The following is a 19,747-nucleotide window of genomic DNA, read 5'->3' on the forward strand; positions in this document are numbered from 1 at the left end:
AAGGCTGAGTAACTGGATATCAAAATTTCAAATCCAAGCTATCTGGCAATCAAGTTCCTCCTTCTCTGAGCCCTTTGCTGTTCTGTGTGCGTGTTGGGCTGTTGGAGACGAGGCTGGAAGTAGAATGGCAGAAACCCAGAGAAGGCCAGCAGGCACATAGCGGTAGAAACATCACCAGGATCAGGGGAGGAAACAAGGAGTATTGCCTTTTGTTCATTTGTTTGTGTAGTTGAGGGAGAGGAATTGGAGATGAGTGATTGCTGTGAACGTGAGATTTTGAGGAGGGAGACAGGTAAAGAAGAATCTTGCAACATCTCTCTCTTTCTGTGGTATATGGCATGGTTTTCTCCTGAAAATGTCCTGACTAGATGGTAAAAGCATGTGTGCCTCTTGAGGGCTTAAGGGAGTTGGATTTCTGAGTGTCTTTTGGTTGCTGAGATGGGCTTTCAGACATGATCAAGAAGGCCCGGGTCCCCTTGACAGCTGTGGCAGACTCTGTGGGAGGAGCTGGTGGCAGACCAAGCTCCCACCAACCTAGGACATCCTTACAACACTCTGGTTGCTGCTGACACATGGTTTGGGAATTCTGCTTTCTGGGGGAAAAAATGTAGATTGTGACAGGGCTGCCAGAATCTGGGAGGAAAGAGATAACGTGAAACACATTTAACAGGGCTTAGTAATAGACATGATGTGCAACCTGGAAGGAAATACTCAAACTCACCTCTGGTTACCTCTGGGGAGCCATTCAGGGTGGGGTTCAAAAGAGAACTGAGACAAGGAGGGACTTTCTTTTCACTGTGTGCCTTTCTGCATGGTTTGACTTGGCTTTTAATAGCAAGAATTTATTTTTTCTATGCTTAAAAGAAAAATATTTTTAAAACACCCATATTTTAGGTTAGGGGTCTGACTGATATGCTGGTATTACCACAAAACCACTGTGATAAAATGTTTAGAAAGCAAAATATTAGCCACCTGTCATGTTTATAACACATTTTACTTTCAATTCTATGAATGACTTTGCCATGTATTTTCAAAAATAATAATTCAATGCACCTAAGAAAGATGTTTGCGCTCTCTGATTCAGAAACAAAACATGTCTATCATACAAATTTTTGTCTTCATGCCAGAACATTCTCACTCAGCAGTATGTGTAAGTTTTTGGAAACATGGAGAGCGTCTAGAAATTTCAAAACGTTTCGACGCATCAAGGGCTGTGGGTGTGGGCGCGGGGTGTGGGCAGGGGTCCTGGAAACATGAGACTGGGGTCTCACTCTTCTCTCTCCCTGCTGTGAAGCTCTGAAGGTGATTCTTGTCTGCTTTGAGAGGCAGCTTGGAAGCCAGTGGTACTGGCTGAGCCTCCAGGTGAAGGAGATGGCCCTGCGGAAAGTGGGAGGCCTGGCCCTGTGGGACTTCCTCGACTTCATCGTGCGGACGCGGATCCCCATCTTCGTGCTCTTGCGCCCATTCATCCAGTGCAAGGTGTGCTGTACGCTCCTCCTTCTAGGAGTGCACGCCCCGCTCATGTGCTGCTCTCCAGGTTAAGGCAAGATCCCAGCAGCCGTGTTCGTGGGACGTGCTGTGGCTAATTAGTGGGACCTGTTAATATCAAGCTTGATGAGGAAACAGCTCGAAAATATAACCCGCAGGATAAAATTTCATGTTAGAAGCAGCTTCACAGTCTGTAGAAGTTTGCCTTCTCCCCACACATCACCCCCGCCAAGAAAATAGATCAGCTCAATGACGTGATGTGGATGATATTCTTTCTGCAGTAATTTGACTGAGATCTGATTTAAAATAAGCAAAAAGGATGGGGTAGTTAATGCATGTCATGTTTTTCTTCTGAGACACTCTGTTCTATTTCATTTTATTCTTTTATTCTATTTTTTCCTTTTATTCTTTTCATGCCTCGATTTCCTACTGCAGTGATTCAAAGCAATGTATTGATTAAACACTTCCTGCCTAAAGCACTGTTCTAAAGACTTCTTATGGGTTACCCTATTTGAGCCTCACAACCAACTACGCAATAGGTACAATAATGAGCCCACTGTACAGATGGGGAAATGGAGGACCTGAGAATCTCTGCCTTCCTTTCAGCTTCTGGCCCAGCCGGCAGAGAATCATGAAGAGCTTTCTGCCCGGCAGCATATTGCTGACCAGCTGGAGAGGCGCTTCATTCCACGCCCTCTGTGTAAGAGCTCCCTCATTGCCGAGTTCAACAATGAACTAAAAATTCTAAAAGAAGCAGTTCACAGTGGGTCAGGTGAGTAGTGTGGCATTTTCTTAACTGGTTGGACTAACGGCACTCACAATGCACAAAGAATGCCACCATTCTGGTGTGGGTTAACCATTTTGGTACACTGGTAGATTTGACCACGTGATCATTATCAACAACAACAACATCAACGAAAATCAAAGGGGTTAGTATGTGAGTTTAATTCATTTTAAAACAGTGTTTGCAATCTTCATTTCAGTAGTTAAGCTCTTTATTGAAGATTTAACTGAAAAACCGTATTTTAAAATCTTGTCTTCATTTCCTTTTTGGAAAAGAGAAGGGGGACTTGCATTCATTGAGCATCTGTTACCTGGTGGATTATTTCATAGGTGTTATTTCATTTAATCCACAGAAATAGCTGCAAGGTGCGTAACTCAGAGTCCATTTAGAGCATGAGGAAACGGGCTCAATAAAGGATAAGTAACTTACATGACAGGGACAACAGCGAAGGGACTTAAAACAAGATCTGTATGATTGGTTATAAGGCCTTTAACTTTTCACAGCTTGGAGGGAGAGAGGGTTGAATCAGAACCAGAAGACTAGAAGGTGCTTTCTTTATATTATTCAAAAGATTTTCTTTGGGAATACTTCTTCTAACAATGATCAACAGCAGATTGCTAAGGAAAGAAAATAAATCATCTGCCATTAGAGGGCAGTCATTACCCATAAGTAGAATATTACATGCCTGGCTTTTCCCTATTATTTTTGCTTGCCAAGTATTAAAGACAGAAATTTTTACGAACACAGTCTTGGTTAAATTGCCACAGAGCCATTCAAATATTCTGGTATGTAATAAAATAATCTGACATAGGACTTAGGGTGTATTTTATAAATTGTAATTTCCAGAAATGAATGAGAGAACAGTCTTGATTATGTATTCTGGATTCGATTGTGAAGTTTCTATCAGACAATGCATTTATTATTTTTATATGCTTGTATGCTTGTGTCAGGTGAGATATATTTCTCAGTAAAATTTGCCAAGTTGGGAGCTGCAATTTATGTCAAAATTAATTTGCATTCTATTCTACCAGCCTCAGAAAATGAGATGAAAAGCAATGAGAGAGGAAGCAATATCAAAGCATTTTACATTGTTAGGAATTTCATGCTCCAACAAGAAACATATTCAGTTTACAAGTATATCAGTGGCCAATTCTTATTTTTCTTAAAAAAAAAGAAGTTCTCACTTCCATTTGCTACTTTGTCCTAAAGATCACTTACCTGGGACACGCCTTTCTTAAAAAATGCAAGTGGCCAGGGAGGAGTTTAAAGCAAACACTTGTTTTCAAGATCCTCACCATGGATTTCCTCTGGTCCCTCATCCCCGTAGCCTACCAAGGGAAGACATCCATCAGTACCGTGGGCACCTCCACCTCGGCTTACCGCCTGAGCCTGGCCACCATGTCCCGCTCCAACACAGGCACGGGCACCGTCTGGGAGCAGGACAGTGAGCCCTCCCAGCAGGCTTCACAGGACACCCTGAGCCGGACTGATGAGGAGGACGAGGAAAGTAGGTCACCCCACAGAAGCCAGCGGGTGGGGGGCAGGCAGTGTGGCGTGCGAATGAGGGATTGGGGAGGATTTCTGCCTTTTCTGCCCTTTTCAGTTCTGATCCTCTGCTCATTTTTACAAAAAGGATTTGAAGTAGAATTGTGACCGATTCCATGATTCCCGCAGCCTGTTCTTCTATAAATTTCTTGAAATCCTTGGTCATTTGGGAGGAACTGAGGCAAAAAGTAACTTTACTTTGAGCCTACAGATTCAACCTTTTCCACTAACTCTCATTTAAATTGCGCTTAAGTGATGAGGGGAAGAATTTCCCCCCTCTCTCCTGGCCATCTTGCTTAGCGGGTGGATCCCTTTACATGATTCCATTGGACAAGGAAAAGTGAGGACTTAGAAGAGACCAGTTGAGATACCAGTTGGCTACACTATCTAGAGCCTGAACCAGCAGGCTGTCTTCAAGGAATGAAGCGTAAGTTAAGTGTGCCCCTGGTGACTTAAGCAGCCCAGGAGCTTCTAATGCATCTGCTTAAGACTTGGTGTTATGAAATGAGGGAGCTCAGTAGGAGTAGCTTTTTTCAGTTTCAGATGCACAACAAAGTGATTAGGAGCAGGTTTTAAAAAGTAAGAGGTGAAAGAACGGTTCTATTAAATACCACTGTTATTTAATGTTTTAAAAATATTTCATTATCTTCCAAATGTGTTTTAAACACACTCTGATGTAACATTTATAGCAAAGTGTGCTGCTGTCGGTGCCTTAAGAATGAAAACAAGGCGAAGGGATTAAGCAAAAATAAATAAACAAACAAACAAGTAAATAAATAAAATAATGAAAACTAAAATAAAACAAAAACTTGGAGACACAGACAACAGCATGGTGATTACCAGAGGTAGAGGGGGGTGTGGGGAGGTCGGAGTGGGGATAGAGGGGATAAGTGATAATGGAAGGAGACTTGACTTGGGGTGTTGAACACACACATACACACACGCAATGAAAACAAAATCTAAATCTTTACTCAGAGCCCCTTCCTAGAAACCTACAACAAAAAGGCCCACTGTGCACTAGATTAAATAGAGGAACTTGGAGTTGAGGTTAGAATTTTAGTTAACTAAGATGGATGAATGCATTTAATACCCTACTACAGTGAATGTGTAGGAGAGGGAAAGAAATGAATGCTTTGTCAAAATACGTATCAGCCATGTCACCGGACTTAGTCTCAGGGTGAGTCAGATAACAAGTGCTGCTCACACTGTTGTGCACCCAACCTGCACACGTACTTGTTTCTAAATCCCCCTGATCACTGCTTATGGAAGTACCTCTCAAATTATAATTAGGAAAACCTTGAAACTTCTTGAAAAAAAAACACAAAAACAAGAAAACAAAATGAGAAAGATAAGGGTCAGCAGTTTGAATACTTGTTAAGTCCCAGTCATAGTGCAGAACTTAAAGTAATATCTATTTTTCTTTAATGCTTGAAATGGTCTCTCGGCAGGTTTTTGTTAATGATGGAAAATGATGCCACTTATCTTTAGTAAAGCTAAATATATTTTTCAGGTAAACTTATGAATGAGTAGATTGCCTAGGCAATAGGAAGGAGCTAGGGGGGGAAAGTAGAGAAGATATAAGCAGAGATAGCATCGCCCAAGTTCCAACACTCATACACTGACAAGTATGCAAATTTTTGCTACCATTCTGCTCTCTGACATCACAACCACCCCAATGCAACCAGGGCTGCTAACAAACGTTGTCGTGTGATTGTGATGTGGATGTGCATTCATTTATATGAGGTGGGTATGAAAGCTAGGTGGCTGACTGCTTTGAATTAAACTATTTTCCCATTTAATTATCAAACCTGTATTAAGACATAGCAGAATCAAGATGAGGAACAATAAATTATGAGAATGATATGTTCTGTGCCTTCTAAGATCTTAGAGGTCTTGTAGAGGAGATGACAGACATTTTCTATAAAGACTGCTGAACAAAAGAGTGACTGGAAGGTAGCACATGCTTAATCACCAAACAAATATTGAGGGAGTGTTTGAATGGGGGGGGGGGGGGGCTCAGTGAGGTCTGGGAAGGTCTTTGAATAGCGTACTCTACCCTACCATGTTTTTCATGACTTTTAAGGCACATTTATTCGCTCCTCTGTACCTGCACCTGAAAACAAAACACCATTCTGTAACAAAAAGTGACTCCGAGCCGGTCATTATACGGCAAATTAAAATTTCTAGCACTTTTCATCTTCATTGTCTTGTTTTGAAATAAGTTTCGTTAGAAATATGACTACTTGGGGTATTTTAAATAAGTGAAGCCAGATGACCTCAAATGGTAGCAAACATTCACCAAAACCCTGTATTAAACAAAATATGTTTACCACTCAGTGGCAAACAACATTGGCTCACTTAGCACGAGCTCACTTGTCATAAATACTGTGCTAAAGTTAACTTTCACGTGGGTTTGAGTGCATTGATATCTGCTTTTATGGAGAAAACAAGACTATGAGCTTAAGACTGAAAATTTAGGTCAAAATAAGAATTTATTTATGAACTTTTAGGTTTTCAAAAGTACTTTCCCAAAAAGTATCTAAGCAGTCTAAAAATCATTAAATGTACTGAATGTAGTGTTTGAATATTAAAGAAATGTACTTGACTTTTTCGATAACGAAGTCCCTTATTGGACTACTCCTGGAATGTTTAAAAAATTGTAGTCCAGCTTTTCTGAAACTTTTAAATTTCAGATGCCTCTTGGGTTTCACAAATAATCTGCTTGTAAAAATGGACAAGTTTATATTTATTTCAGGAAGGCTGTTCAAAAATGGGAGATGTGTGGATGTGAAGAATTATTATCTGTCCCTTTGTACAGATTAAAAACTAAGAACCTAAAGTTCTTTCGAGATGGAGATACTTTCATGAAGCTTTATTGCCGCTGTTTCCATCATCCAGGTGAAGTAAGCAGTCACTTTAACTTGCAGTTCTGTTTACATTCCCAAGGCAACAGTGTTCAGTAACTAGAGGCTCAGCTGTGCAAGTCTCAGTCTTTATACAAACAGGGAAAATGTGTCTTGAGACCCCTCCCAGGTCTTAGTTTTTAATCTGTACAAAGGGACAAATGATCATTGAGCTTTAGAGACTGCCTGGAGGTTGTATCTGAGCTAAGGATGGAACCCACATACAAATTTGAGTTGGATTTTCTGATCAATGTCATGGTTTTATAACACTCCCTTCTTGTGCCCCTTTCAGATGACTCTGTAAGCATGCCCAGTGTGGTAAGTGAACAAGAAGCTTACCTCCTGAGTGCCATTGGAAGGAGGAGGTTCTCCAGCCACGTCTCTAGCGTGTCTGCACCTCAGGCTGAGGTGGGCATGTTACCTAGCCAAAGGTAAAGAGCCATAGATATTTTATTTTCTGCCTTTGGCGGAAAGGTAGAAATTCTAAAAATTCACTCCTATTATTCTGAAAAGGCTAAAAGAGAAGGAAACAATCAATGTTTTTAACTAGACCATTCAACAAAGGACTTTTTGACCAGGGTTGGTACAGGCAACCATTAGCAGAGTTTTCTAAGCCAGGGCAGGAGAAGGGATCTCAATTTCTGACCCAAGCATTGTTTCTCCTTAAAAACTTTCCATAAATATATGCATGGTCTTTTTTCAGATGACATTCTCATATTTCAGATATATAATTAGCTAAGTTAATAATGAGTACCTGGCAAGTGTGTAGGACTAGCTTGATATATTTGGTAAAGTTTAGACTTCCAGTATGTCTTCAGTATTAAGTTGGAGGTAGTGATGCTCAACCAAACAGAAAAGGACTTATGCTACTATGTATGACCTTGGTCATTTAACAAGCGCCCACAGTTTTCTCCTCTGTGAAATGAGGAGGTTGGCTAAAATGATCGTTAAGTAACTTCTCTATCTATAGTTCTATAATTCCATTACTAAACCCTTTAAAACATTTTTTTTTTTTTTTGGTGTTCTCTGCTTCCTAAGAATATACAGTAAAAACTTTATATGTAAATAATCTGACATAAGAGTCAAAACATTATGTATTTCACAGCCACTTATATTTTTACTTGAGGAACTGAATTCTTTCAACAAGTAGACCTTTTTTTTTCTTTCTAGTTTTGTGCTTATTCTTAATACCCATAGATTCTATGTTGTATAATTTATATATGAAAAACAATAAAACTCAGCATATTATAATATTCAGATAAAATCAATTGATATGCACAAAGAATATCCTTGTACCCAAATCCTCCAGCAAATACAAATAGCTCATGTCTATCTAGACAGATTAAATAAAATTTTTAAAACAAAGCCTAATTTTTGGATAATATCAAAACAGGGGAAAATGATAAAAGATGATTAATAAGTAAATTGTACAATTGTAAAGAAAGCAGTATTTTATATACTGTTTAATTATTACACAATTGATAATTTATAAGGGTTACTATCATTGTAAGAGATTATTTTACCTCTTTCTGGGAATAGAGGCTATTTTTACAGTGTATTAGGTTAAATGATTCTTTGGGGACAGGCACTCCAGTGTTTTAGTTTTCTAAATGGTTTAACAAGATTTTATTGAGCACTTCATGGATGCTTATAAGTTCAATGCTAGGCAATGAAGGAAAGAGAGATAAAAAAAAGACACAGTTTCTCTTCACAAATCCCAAAATAGACTGCATCCAAATAAATCAATAAACTATTTAATTATTCCTTCACCAACTTGACAGGTTTCTCCTTTTGCCATTTACAATTCAGTCACTAGAGGACGGAGTAAGGAGGTAAATGGAGTTTCATGTGGTTTTTCCAGGGTTACCTTCCTTCCATTTGTTTACTTGCATTTTCATTTCAAAATTAGCAGTGGAAGTTGGGTTCTCTCTTTGCTTTTCTTAATGGTGTCAGTTCCAAGACTTTGGTTGTGACAGTTCATGGTAAGTGGCTTCTGTGTGATAATGCACAACATGCAAGAAAGAAGCAGGATCCTGGTCAATGATGCGTCATGTACATAAGACAGGTTAAAAATAATAACCACCCAGCCAAATGGTTACCAAAGGAATGATAGTTCCATCTTGCACAGACTCATTCTGCAATGTGTTTTGGAGCTCATGTTTCCACTTGGAGCTCATTTTAAGTCCCAACTCTTGACCAATAAATAGATCACTCCTCTCAGAGTTGTATTCATCCAAAATCCCTCCTCCCCCATTGCCTTGAGTCCTACATCTTGACAAACCCCGCACAAGGTGAAACGGTTGACTGTCTCCTTTTCCTTCCTTGTTCTGTTAAATTTATTTCTTTATTTTTGGTTCTCAGGAGCAGAAAATTGCATGCTTTTTTTTCTTTTTTTTTTTATTTGTTTGCATTTTCTTTCCCTAAATGCTTCATCTCCCTACCCCTCCTGCAGTGAACCTAATGTCCTCGATGACTCCCAGGGCCTGGCCGCTGAGGGCAGCCTCTCTAGGTACAGTGTCAACGCTACCTGTCTATTGGTGTCTGTGCTGAGAAACTAGCTGTTCCCTGTCTCCTCTGTCTCTCTGTCTCCTCTCGCCCCATCTTGATATCTATTTCCATTTCTTACCCTTTGTTGCTCATGAACACACACGCCTGGAAGTCAAAGGTGTAGCCTCCTCCATTTTCAGCTTCAGAGCTCAGTCACAAATGGCCTAAAACTCTTAGTAAAAAAGAAAATTCTGTGGAGTTCTTTTAGGGGCTTTGCCCACAGACATCTAAAATGTTTCATATGCCAAATGATAAATTTATCCCTTTTAATTGTTCCCTCCCACACTGATATTCCTTAAGAAATATTGTTCAGAAGCCAGTTGATTCAACTCCCCATCATCAGGAACCCCCTTATTAAATCAAGACAGGCCTTTTAGCTAGTATACCATGGATGATAAGAAAACAATAATGTGATAAATACAATGTCTGTAATTCCCTCTCTTGGATGCATGCTATGTACATGCTATGACAGGAGCTTGTTCAAACAACACTTACATAAAGAATGTCAGTCCCAGCACAAAGGTGACTCCAAAACTTGCCATGAAATAACAAATACAAACATTTCTTGGTAAGAGAAGTCTTATGGTGAAACAATGTAATGTCCTGGCTATTGGTTTGAAACTTCGGAAAGGGGGACTGCACCTTTAACACTCAGATAAACCACGTCAAACATTCCTAATCTTGTGCTGTTGATTCACACCTCTCAACTAATCCTCATGCGGGGTAATGCTTCTTGTTCATTCTAAGAGTGCCTTTGTTCCATCTCAAGAGAAAACATTCCCTTTCAGGTGTGCATTATTGAGTGAGTCCACTCTACCCATGTTTATTGCTTTATCACAAAGATGAGGAAATGTTGAGAGGCCTTCCTGTGACAGGTCGTCCTTTGTTTTCTTTGCATCTTGTGCAGATTTCACATTTTCTTCTACAGTTGAAAATGGGAAATTTCATCCATCATCAGGTGTGCCTTTTTTCTTTTACCGGACCCATAAATTCATGACATTCATTTGTGTTTGCGAGCCCTAGACTTGACCCATCAGTCTCTTATTGGTGGTAAATGTGGGCGCATGCCACAGAGTGCAGACTTAATTCCACTCTCAAGAGCCTTGGCGATGAGGAAGAACAGTCCTCAAAGTTTTCCTTCCTTGTTTAGAGCCTTTAAAGAGATCAGAACCAAGTCTAGCACCGTAACCACTGCTTTCAAAGAATTCATTTGTTAAATACTTAATATTACGTGTCAGACAGGAGAACCTTGATTAGAAGATAATTTCAGTGTCCTGAGAGGAGAAAGTGTTAAATTAGCTTCCCCGTGGCCATCTTTGTCCGAGGGTTTTTCTACTTAGGCCGAATTCTATTCTTGCTAGCTAAAATGTTAGTCTGGGGTAGGTGAGAAACAACAGGAATTTGAATGGACTATTAGAAACTCTCCGATGGATTTGGCCCTCTCTGGCAGACTCAGGGCTCAAATGACTGATTTGGAGTTCTCTAACCCAATCCAATCTGCCTGGGTTCAGTGCCAATGGGAATAAACCCAAATACTTGCTATGTAAGACTGGTTCAGAGCCAAAGCTATAGATTTTATCTGCAACTGAATTAGTCATGTCAGGACTTGGATGATTGTTTTAGATCAACTATTATTCGTCTGTTGTTCCTGTAACTGTTTGTTAGTTCTGGGTGCCACCAGTCACCCTGAACTTCAGTTGTAGTCTTTAAGAAACTCGAAGATGAGACATTCTCTTTACATTCTAACTAATTCTATTAAGCAGAGGCATTCCACCAGCCAGTAGCACATCCACTTTTGCCATACACCACAAATCGTATCTCTTGAACTTCATCGTCACCAAGTTCTCTTTGGAGGAGAGGAATTTGGCATTTACTAAGAAGTTGGTTTATAAAATAGGATATATATTTGTTATAGTTGGTTTGCAGGCCTTCTTAATTTGGGCATGAAACTTCTTTATTCTGCAGGCTCTTAATATCCTAAAGAAGCAGTAAGGTATTAACAATGGAAGTCATGTTTAGCATACACCAGAGCACTCAGGACCTAAAATACACTCAAAGTAGTTGTGAGGAAAATCTGGCACCAAAGCCTAAAGAATATCAGGAAGCATGCCTAAGGGAGAGCAGTAAACCCACCTCCTCTCTCTAGTCCTCATATTTTGATTAATTTTTCTCGGGACTTGCTTTTGAAAGAGCACTTGTTTTAGGCAAAATGAGCAAGTTGGTTCAAGCACTAAATGAGGAAAAGACCAAGATAACATAAAAAAATAACAGTTTGCAAACATTTTAAAGAGTTCTGCAAGGATTAAACCTGTGCTAACTGATTTATTTTAAAGATTCCTGACAAGAAATATCAACCTATTGAAACACTAGCCTATGCAGAAAAGACTCTCTCTTATAAATGAATACAATGTTCATTGCAGCACAGTTTACAATAGCTAAGTGCTGGAAACAACCTAAGTGCCCATCTGTAGATGAGTGGATCAAAAAACTGTGGTACATTTACACAATGGAATTATGTAGCAGAAAGAAAGAAGGAACTCCTGCCATTTGCAACAACATGGATGGAACTAGAGAGAATTGTGCTTAGTGAAATAAACCAGACAAAGAAAGAAAAATACCATATGATATCACCTAATACAGGAAACTAAAGAACAACACAAACAAAGGAACTAAATAGAACAAAGAGCAGAATAGCAATCAATAGGGGGGAGGGGAGAGGGAGAGAAGGGGGATAAGTAAGGGAAGGGTTTAGTCAAAGAACCCGTATAAATGACGCATGGACATGGACAACGGGGAGGGATATGATTGCGGGAGAGGGGGTGGGTTGGGTGGGGGAGAGAAATTGGGGGGAAAGGGGACAACTGTAATTGAAAAACTAAAAAAAAAAAAAAAAAAAAGAAATGAATACATTGAAATAATATTCTGTAGAAGAACTGTCTTTTGTCAAGAATGTTGCTCATAGATGTTCCTTCCCTGTGCCCAGCCCCCAAATACACACACCATGAACCATAGTTTTTCTCCAGAAAAATATAGACATACAGAAGATTATTCAGGCACTCAAGCCTAGATGTTTATACTTGAGAATTAGATTTTGTTTGGACATGTTAGAACATTTTGAATGGCAAAAACTGCCAATCAACTCTAATTAAAAAAAAAAAAAAAAAGAACGCTTACATTGCTTTTTGATTCCATAAAGATACTTTTAACCACAGTGGAAAATAAGAATGTGATTCAAGTTTGAACAAGATACATAGTCTGGGTGAGACAAAAGAAAAATAACCTATTTAGTAGACCCTACCTCATCCACATTTTCAATGTATAAAAATTTGACAAGTACTCTTAAAAATAACAAAAAAATTAAAATAGCCCTTTTATGTACTTTGTCATTGCTAAAGCAATTCTTGTGTGACATCTAAGATCCAGATTATTCCCTCTCTTTAGTCTGATTCTAGCCTCTCCTCTCTAAATTCTGTGGTATTTAAAACACATTTTTGTGGATGTTGTGGAGGCTGAGTAAATTTTAAACAATACTAGTTTACTGTGAAAGGGAAAAGCAGGATTTTGTCTGCTCTTGAATTCCTTGTTCTCTGCAAGTGCTTTATGGCTCCTTTGGTTCCGGTTTTATTCATTCCCATCATAGGGCAATTATTCAGAATAAATGGCTATACAGTGTGTCTTGTGTTACGCCTCTAGGTTTCTCTAACCACATTAAAATTGAGACTAAAAGTTCAGATAACAGCAATGAAATTACTACTTCATTTCCTGTGTGCCAGTTTTCTCACCCAGGGCTTCTACTTAAATTTATTATTTATGAAATATATTTCAATCTATATACTTTTCTGTAATTTGAGATGAGTGATATGAATTTTTATTGTATTACTGAATGGCTCTTTGTTTGCCTATCCTTCAAGAAATGCCATTAGGAAATACATACATATTTATGTACTATCATCCAGCCATCATGCTGAAACAAGTGAAAAGAGGTAATTTGTGCCAGAATTGCTCTCTAACGTTATCTAAATCTCCCTAGCTTATAAATGACTTCTTTCCCTTCTGAGTCAGGTGTTTTTGTGTTGTTGTTGTTTTTTTGTTTTGTTTTTTTTTTGTTTGTTTTTTGTAGACAGTGGAGTCACATCAGTTCTGCTAAGCCCCAAGTGCACTGGTTTCCCTAAAATCCAGATCATGCTATGGTTTGCCACTTCAGTGTTTTAAAGTGGCTCAGAAATACAAAGGATGATTTTAGCTTTGACTTAGAAAGTTCTATTTGCTTTTATCCTTATTGTTTTGCTCTTTTATTTAGCAAAACAGTAGAAATTAGTCATTTCTCATTCCCAAGATTAAAAATTTCTAGAAAGCTGATTTTCTATAGAGAGGAGCTTAGGGCCAACACCTTGGTCCTTTTCGGGTTAGTTTTATTACACATGTGTGATTACACATTGCAAGTCTTACAGATGACTGAAATATTACATGATATAGAGAGAAGCTAAATTAAAACTACTTTTTATATGTCACTCCTATTTAATATAGACCCGAGAAAAAGAAACATGTTCCGTATAAATAACTTCCATCATTAACTTCTCTGGCTGTCTATTAGTAATATGTCCTAACTGCACACAATTAAGCTAGATTTTGACATCCTAAATATAAACATTAATATCACATTCTTAGGGAGAATTTAGCTGGGACAGATTTCCCAGGTTATGTCCTATAAATTCATCTTTGGTGTGTGCATTCCATTGATGAAATGCCATATCATTTACATAGAACAGCTAATTACTAAAGCTATAAACTTGATCTATTCCTTAGAAATAAGCCTCTCTATCCATAGAGAAAATTTTGATACATATTAAGATCCTTCCTTAGAATTATCATCATGAAATTAACATCATGTTTTAACATTTAACACTGTGAGTCACGTGTGTTTCTTTTCCTTTCTTGCACCGTTTTTTCTCACAACCTCAGACTACTGAATCAATAGAGACAAGTGGACCACCTCAGTTTCATTTTCTCTGCCCAGTTATTACCCACTTCCTTTTAATGTTCTAAAAGCAATAAACTCATTACAAATATCAAATGTAAAACAAGGAAGCATGCTATATACATTACTTTTCATATTCAAACCATCTTACATCAACTAACTTCTTTTCTCTACCTTAATGGGAGGTAGGTGGTAAGTATTAACCTCCCTTTATGGCTAAGGGAACTGAGGTATCGCTTAGATGTCAATGAAGAATCCATTCCAATGGAAGCTTTGCTTGGTCTTTGGGAGAAACCTGCTTCTACTTCTGTGTATGTGGTAATTGAATACTCGTTTCAATTTAAGACACATGTTAAAATGTATAATTAATAAGGAGATGTCATTTCAAACATAGTCTGGATTGCTTATCAGAATTTATTTCATTGTTCCTTTGGGGGTAACTTTATGTCTTCATAGAAAGGTCATATATGGTACAAGGTCATATATGTATAAATTAATGTACATTGCTCTTTTGAACTTGCTATTTAGGAGAATAAGAAAGTTTAAAAAACATCTTTTTGTAGTGCTCCTTATGGAATTTTGTATTATCTATCCCAAATGGTATAATTATGATATTGTTACAAGCTTATTTCATAAAAACTTTGATAAACTCCATTTGGGAATCATTGATTTTCTTCTAGTAGAAATATAAGACTTTTAAAAAATGACAGATATACCTTTGTCGACCATGTCATGATTAATCAGTTGTTAACACAACAAGAGAAACATCTGATTATCCATCTTGCCACCAATTTCTCTCCCTACAACTGCATTGAGATTTTTAGATAGTTCATTTTTTTCAAAATAAGAATGAATGAATATAGTTTTTCTCTCATTTTCCTGGACAGTTGCTAAATCTGGATTCCTCTGTGGAATATTTTACTCTAAAAACTATTTGTAGGTGACTCTCCTTTAGCAAAGGCAAAGCAGAAATTAATTACCCATTTACCAAATAATCACATTGGCATCATCCGCAGGATTACAGTGTTCCCTGGGGCACAATACATTTTCTTTTCTCACCCCCACTCCCATTATAAACACCTATTACACATGCATGCAGAATGAAAAAGGATCATGGGCCCATGACAGTATTTTCAGCTTCACCCAACACTAAAATAGTGACCACTGCCAGTAGTGATTTTGCACATAAAATACACACAAACACAGCTAATTTGGGGGGATCAGGTTGTTGCTTTTATAAATTGCATAATATGTTTGAGTGCAGCTACTTGATATTAGTAATTACTCTTCTGAGTTCTACTGGAAGATTGATTACTTTGTCAGCCTTTTAAATCTAAAACCATTATAAAAATATTGTCTGCCCATGTGACTATTCATTTACTCGTAGTCACAGAGACTTCAGGCTGCAAACATGTGTTGAATGTGCCCCTTCACCCAAATGGATTCTGTGTCTGATGTGCTTGATATTCGTCCATCTTACTTTCATTTAAATTGAAATTTACAAAAGGTGTTCTCATCCATGAAGTAGAGTTGTTTGTGTTTGTTCGTCACCACCTATTACCCTCCCCTTGGAAAAAAAAATTGAGATTAGAATGTGACATCTTAAACCTTTTGGTGGTTTCCAAACCAGGGGTGTGATCGAACCAATGCTTTGCTGAGTGATAGTTATGGCGTCTGTGATTGAAAACAGAATCTCAATTTTGGCAGTTTGGGGCTCCAAGGCCTCGTCCTCCCTCCCAAACCTTTTAAAAACTCCCATCTCAGGGGTTCTTTCCCAACCTTCCTTCAAAGATAATGGTATCTTTGAAGTGACCGTTCCATATAAGTGATTTGAGCTGACACCCACCAGAGGATGGTCTTCTGTACTGTCTCCAGGTGCACTAACATTGTTGGTGCTTGACAGGGTGGCAAGTGTGCAGAGTGAACCTGGCCAACAGAACCTCCTCATTCAGCAGCCACTGGGAAGGAAAAGGGGCCTGAGGCAGGTAAGCAGACCTGGAAAGGGCAGGACAGTCAGCCCATGAAATGAAAGTTCCATTCAGTGTTGAGTGTCCACGTGTATTCTGCCTTCTCCCCACCTGAGATAAGCAGTACAGAGCAAATTTAAAACGTGGTGAGTGCTTGAGCAATCTGAGAGTTTTTAGTTTCTACTTAAGTTCATATTAGCAAAGCTGATTAGTTAGTTAAATAAGTGGGCCTGTATATTTCTGTTCGTTCCCTATCCAGAAACTTTCCCCGCCAAATTTAATATTGAGGAAGATTTGTTATAAAATTGATTTTTGTATAGGGGCCTGGACACAGCTGTCCTTTCTTCCTCATTTCAAAATTAATGATTTCAAGTTAAAACTGAAATCTAAGTAAAGATTATCTCTACGAATTTCCTTAGATGGGTTTCCTTTACATTACTCTCTAAATAAAAATTAAAATGAGCCTTTGCACTGTTACTTTGATGGGAGCATCCCAGCATTGATTTGGATACCAGGCACTTCCTCAGTATCTGAAGTTTTCTTTTCATCAACCTCCCCTTCAAGACGTTGCATATGTACAACTGCAACTTTTAGATGAACTAAGCCTGATGTGTAAGCAATGATTATTAGTTCTATATCCTAAAATTCACTGAAATTCTCACATGGCCTATTTTAAATTACGTTAATGTTCTTAGAAGATAGAATTGGTTAAAGGGGATGCCAGTCAGATACTTGTAGTTCAACATTCAGAAAGAAGTTTACCAGCTTCAAATGAAAGGAACAACCACAAGAGTCAGCAGAAACCCATAAAGTAAGGAATAAACCATAGTCAGAATCCTCTGAGCACAATATTTTCTCCCAGGCAGTTAGACCCATTTGCTAGCTACATTCTCCCTATTCTCTTTAGCTAAGACGTCCTCTACTGTCACGTCAGAAGACTCAGACTGAATCCAGAAATCGCCACGGAGCTCGGCTGTCAACCACTCGGAGGAGCATTCAGCCTAAAACAAAGCCATCTGGTGAGAACTTCTGTGTCCCTTCTGATTATATATATTGGCGTGATGCCACACCACTCAGCCAGGAAGACTTGCAGGAGCTCATGCAGATAAGCACAGCGGTGGGAAGGCACCAGGATAAGAGGGAAAGTTTCCCAGAAAACTGCAGTGCCTTTTTTCCTTCTCCCCTTAACCAATCCCCATTCCTACCCTCAAGAATCTAGAGGAATGGAAAAGACCAAGGTAAACTATGAATGCTATGAGATTTGACTATAGAGGGTCATGTTTTCTTTACCCAAGCCAGAAACTGGGTTTGTTGTAAGTGTAACTGAAGACAAAGAAATGACAGATAATAGGGACTTTTAAGTCCTGGCAGTTGTTATGAGTGATGACCAAGTTCACCTAATGCTCTATGCAAATTTTGTTTCTAGGCCATTTATGTAAAAATGATTTTTCTACCCAAATTCTGCTTTTTATAAGAAGGTGAAATCAAAATATATACATAATGGTCAAGTATGCTTTCATTTATTAGTAAATCAGCAATGTCTCTACTAAGAAAGGCCAGGAGACACTGGTTAATGCTATTAAGCACTGATTACATATTTCTCCTCTATTTACTGCTTTACTTCTGACCTCCAGCGGATCAGAAACGATCTGTGACCTTCATTGAGGCTCAGCCAGAGGCAACAGGTGCCCCAACAGACACACTTCCTGCCATAGTCCAGCCACAAGGCTGCAGCCCAGCCCCATCTAGGAAACCAGAAGGAATGGACAAACCAGTCCTCACATCTTCCCCGGCCATTGTTGCTGCTGATCTTCATAGCCTGTCTCCCAAGCAGGTGAGGGCACTAGGGCAACAGGCAAGGCTTGCTCCCTGCGTACTTATGTCTGGCAACCACTTGGATGTGCCAATTTATTGCACAGAATTTAAGTCTGGGTCTGTAAAGTTTTGTTAGCCAGATGGACAATGGTCCTATCATCATGAAAAAGAAAGTTTATATGAAGTATATAGGCAGGAATACATTTACTTAAGAAACAAAAAGAGAAGTTTTGGTATTCTTCATTATGAAAAACTAAAGAGAAAATATTTCACTGCTAAAATAACCACTGAAAACCATATATAATACATAGTTTAAAGAGAGTTTGATTTTTAAAAAGTTACCAATTTAGATGGAGCCTTTAAATATAGAACCTTCTGTATCCTGTAAAATGAGAGGAACCTCTTGTTTTGATCTTTTTTCCTCATTGTTCTGATTTTTTTGTTGTTGTTTTGATACTTTTTCTTCTCTTGATTTTTATAAATGAATTCCCACAGGTCCCACTTTCTTCTCATGTAACATTTGAAGAAAGATAAGAGGCAATATTACTATATACATTTGTGGTTAAATATTTAATGGTTAAAGAGCATCATAACACTATTATCCCATTTATCCTCCCCATCTAAAAGGTAAGCAGAGCAAATATTATGCTCATGCAACATGTCAGAAAACTGAGGCTAAGAAAGTCGGAAGGGTCTATATAAGAACTTACACACAATGAAGGCTAGAATTGGGACTTACCTTGTAATTCCTTGTCCAGTTAAAGATAGACAACATTTTTGATACTATTCCCTGGACCTCATTCTACCTTTCCATGACATTGTGGCCCTTTTGATCCTAGGGTGAGACCCTCCCTGCTAAAGAAGGAGAAAAGAAGGAGGACCTGGAAGTACAAGGAGCTGCAGCACACAGCCCTCTCTCTACTCAAATCTCAGACCCTGATGACTTCACAGGCCTCGAGACATCCATCCTCCTACAGCACGGAGACACTGTCCTTCACATCAGCGAGGAAAATGGCATGGAGAACCCCCTGCTGTCTAGCCAGTACACTTTTACTCCCACGGAGCTGGGGGAGACTTGCGTAGACCTAGATGAGTCACATGTTTAGTTCTGCATTGTGTAAGAGTTGCAGGTACAGACAGACAAGGTGTGGGAGGGATCATGTGGCTAAACGTTGAATACTTTTGCTTGGAAAAGGTGAAAACACAGCACTTTATATTCAATAGGTGACACACATCTCAGTAGATTTTGCTGCTAGTGTGCATATTGTTTCATAAACATCTTTTAAAAATCAATGGATATTTTATTTGTGTGAAGACCATAAAAACCAGGGAGGAATAAGGGGAAAGAGCCATTTGCACATTGTTTATGACACAAGAAGGACTGAGCAGTTAAAAATGTATACTGTTATAGAGCTGCTTACCTAGAAATATTGACAAATAATATGTTCTAAAAGAGACTGAAATTTTTTGAAGTTACTCACATTATACATCTCATGCAAATGTTTATTTTTATAGTGTCAAAAAGGTTAAATCAGGTGGCTGTACAAGTAACAATTTACATAAAAATAATAAATAAGGAAAATATTAGTTTGGGGAAACTAAATAATAAATAAGCCTGCAGCCATTTTTGTTTTGATCAACAGCCATTTAGAAGAAGGAAAAAAATACTATTTTTAGAGCTGTGGACTTTTCAATATTTATTTTTCAGCTGTCATTTTTA

At 38.5% G+C, this 19,747-nt stretch overlaps 1 protein-coding gene across 3 annotated transcripts in view; it reads left to right on the forward strand.

The window, feature by feature from the left end:
- UNC80 (unc-80 subunit of NALCN channel complex) overlaps nucleotides 1-19,728 on the forward strand; it is a 174,985-nt gene extending 155,257 nt beyond the window's left edge. For 2 of the 3 annotated variants that reach the window (XM_090283247.1, XM_090283255.1), the window contains exons 57-65: nucleotides 1,295-1,479; nucleotides 2,095-2,260; nucleotides 3,600-3,779; nucleotides 7,013-7,151; nucleotides 9,173-9,229; nucleotides 16,149-16,230; nucleotides 17,120-17,231; nucleotides 17,847-18,046; nucleotides 18,867-19,728. In XM_090283247.1, coding sequence (XP_090139373.1) covers nucleotides 1,295-1,479; nucleotides 2,095-2,260; nucleotides 3,600-3,779; nucleotides 7,013-7,151; nucleotides 9,173-9,229; nucleotides 16,149-16,230; nucleotides 17,120-17,231; nucleotides 17,847-18,046; nucleotides 18,867-19,133 — 1,388 coding nt within the window. In that variant the 3' untranslated portion in view covers nucleotides 19,134-19,728. The remainder of the gene's footprint in view (nucleotides 1-1,294; nucleotides 1,480-2,094; nucleotides 2,261-3,599; nucleotides 3,780-7,012; nucleotides 7,152-9,172; nucleotides 9,230-16,148; nucleotides 16,231-17,119; nucleotides 17,232-17,846; nucleotides 18,047-18,866) is intronic. The other variant, XM_090283261.1, reaches the window with a different exon arrangement.
- The last annotated feature ends 19 nt before the right edge of the window (nucleotides 19,729-19,747 follow it).

The sequence above is a fragment of the Furipterus horrens genome, unplaced genomic scaffold (assembly GCF_987537825.1).
Source record: "Furipterus horrens unplaced genomic scaffold, mFurHor1.1.pri manual_scaffold_1, whole genome shotgun sequence".
Taxonomy (NCBI): Eukaryota; Metazoa; Chordata; class Mammalia; order Chiroptera; family Furipteridae; genus Furipterus; species Furipterus horrens.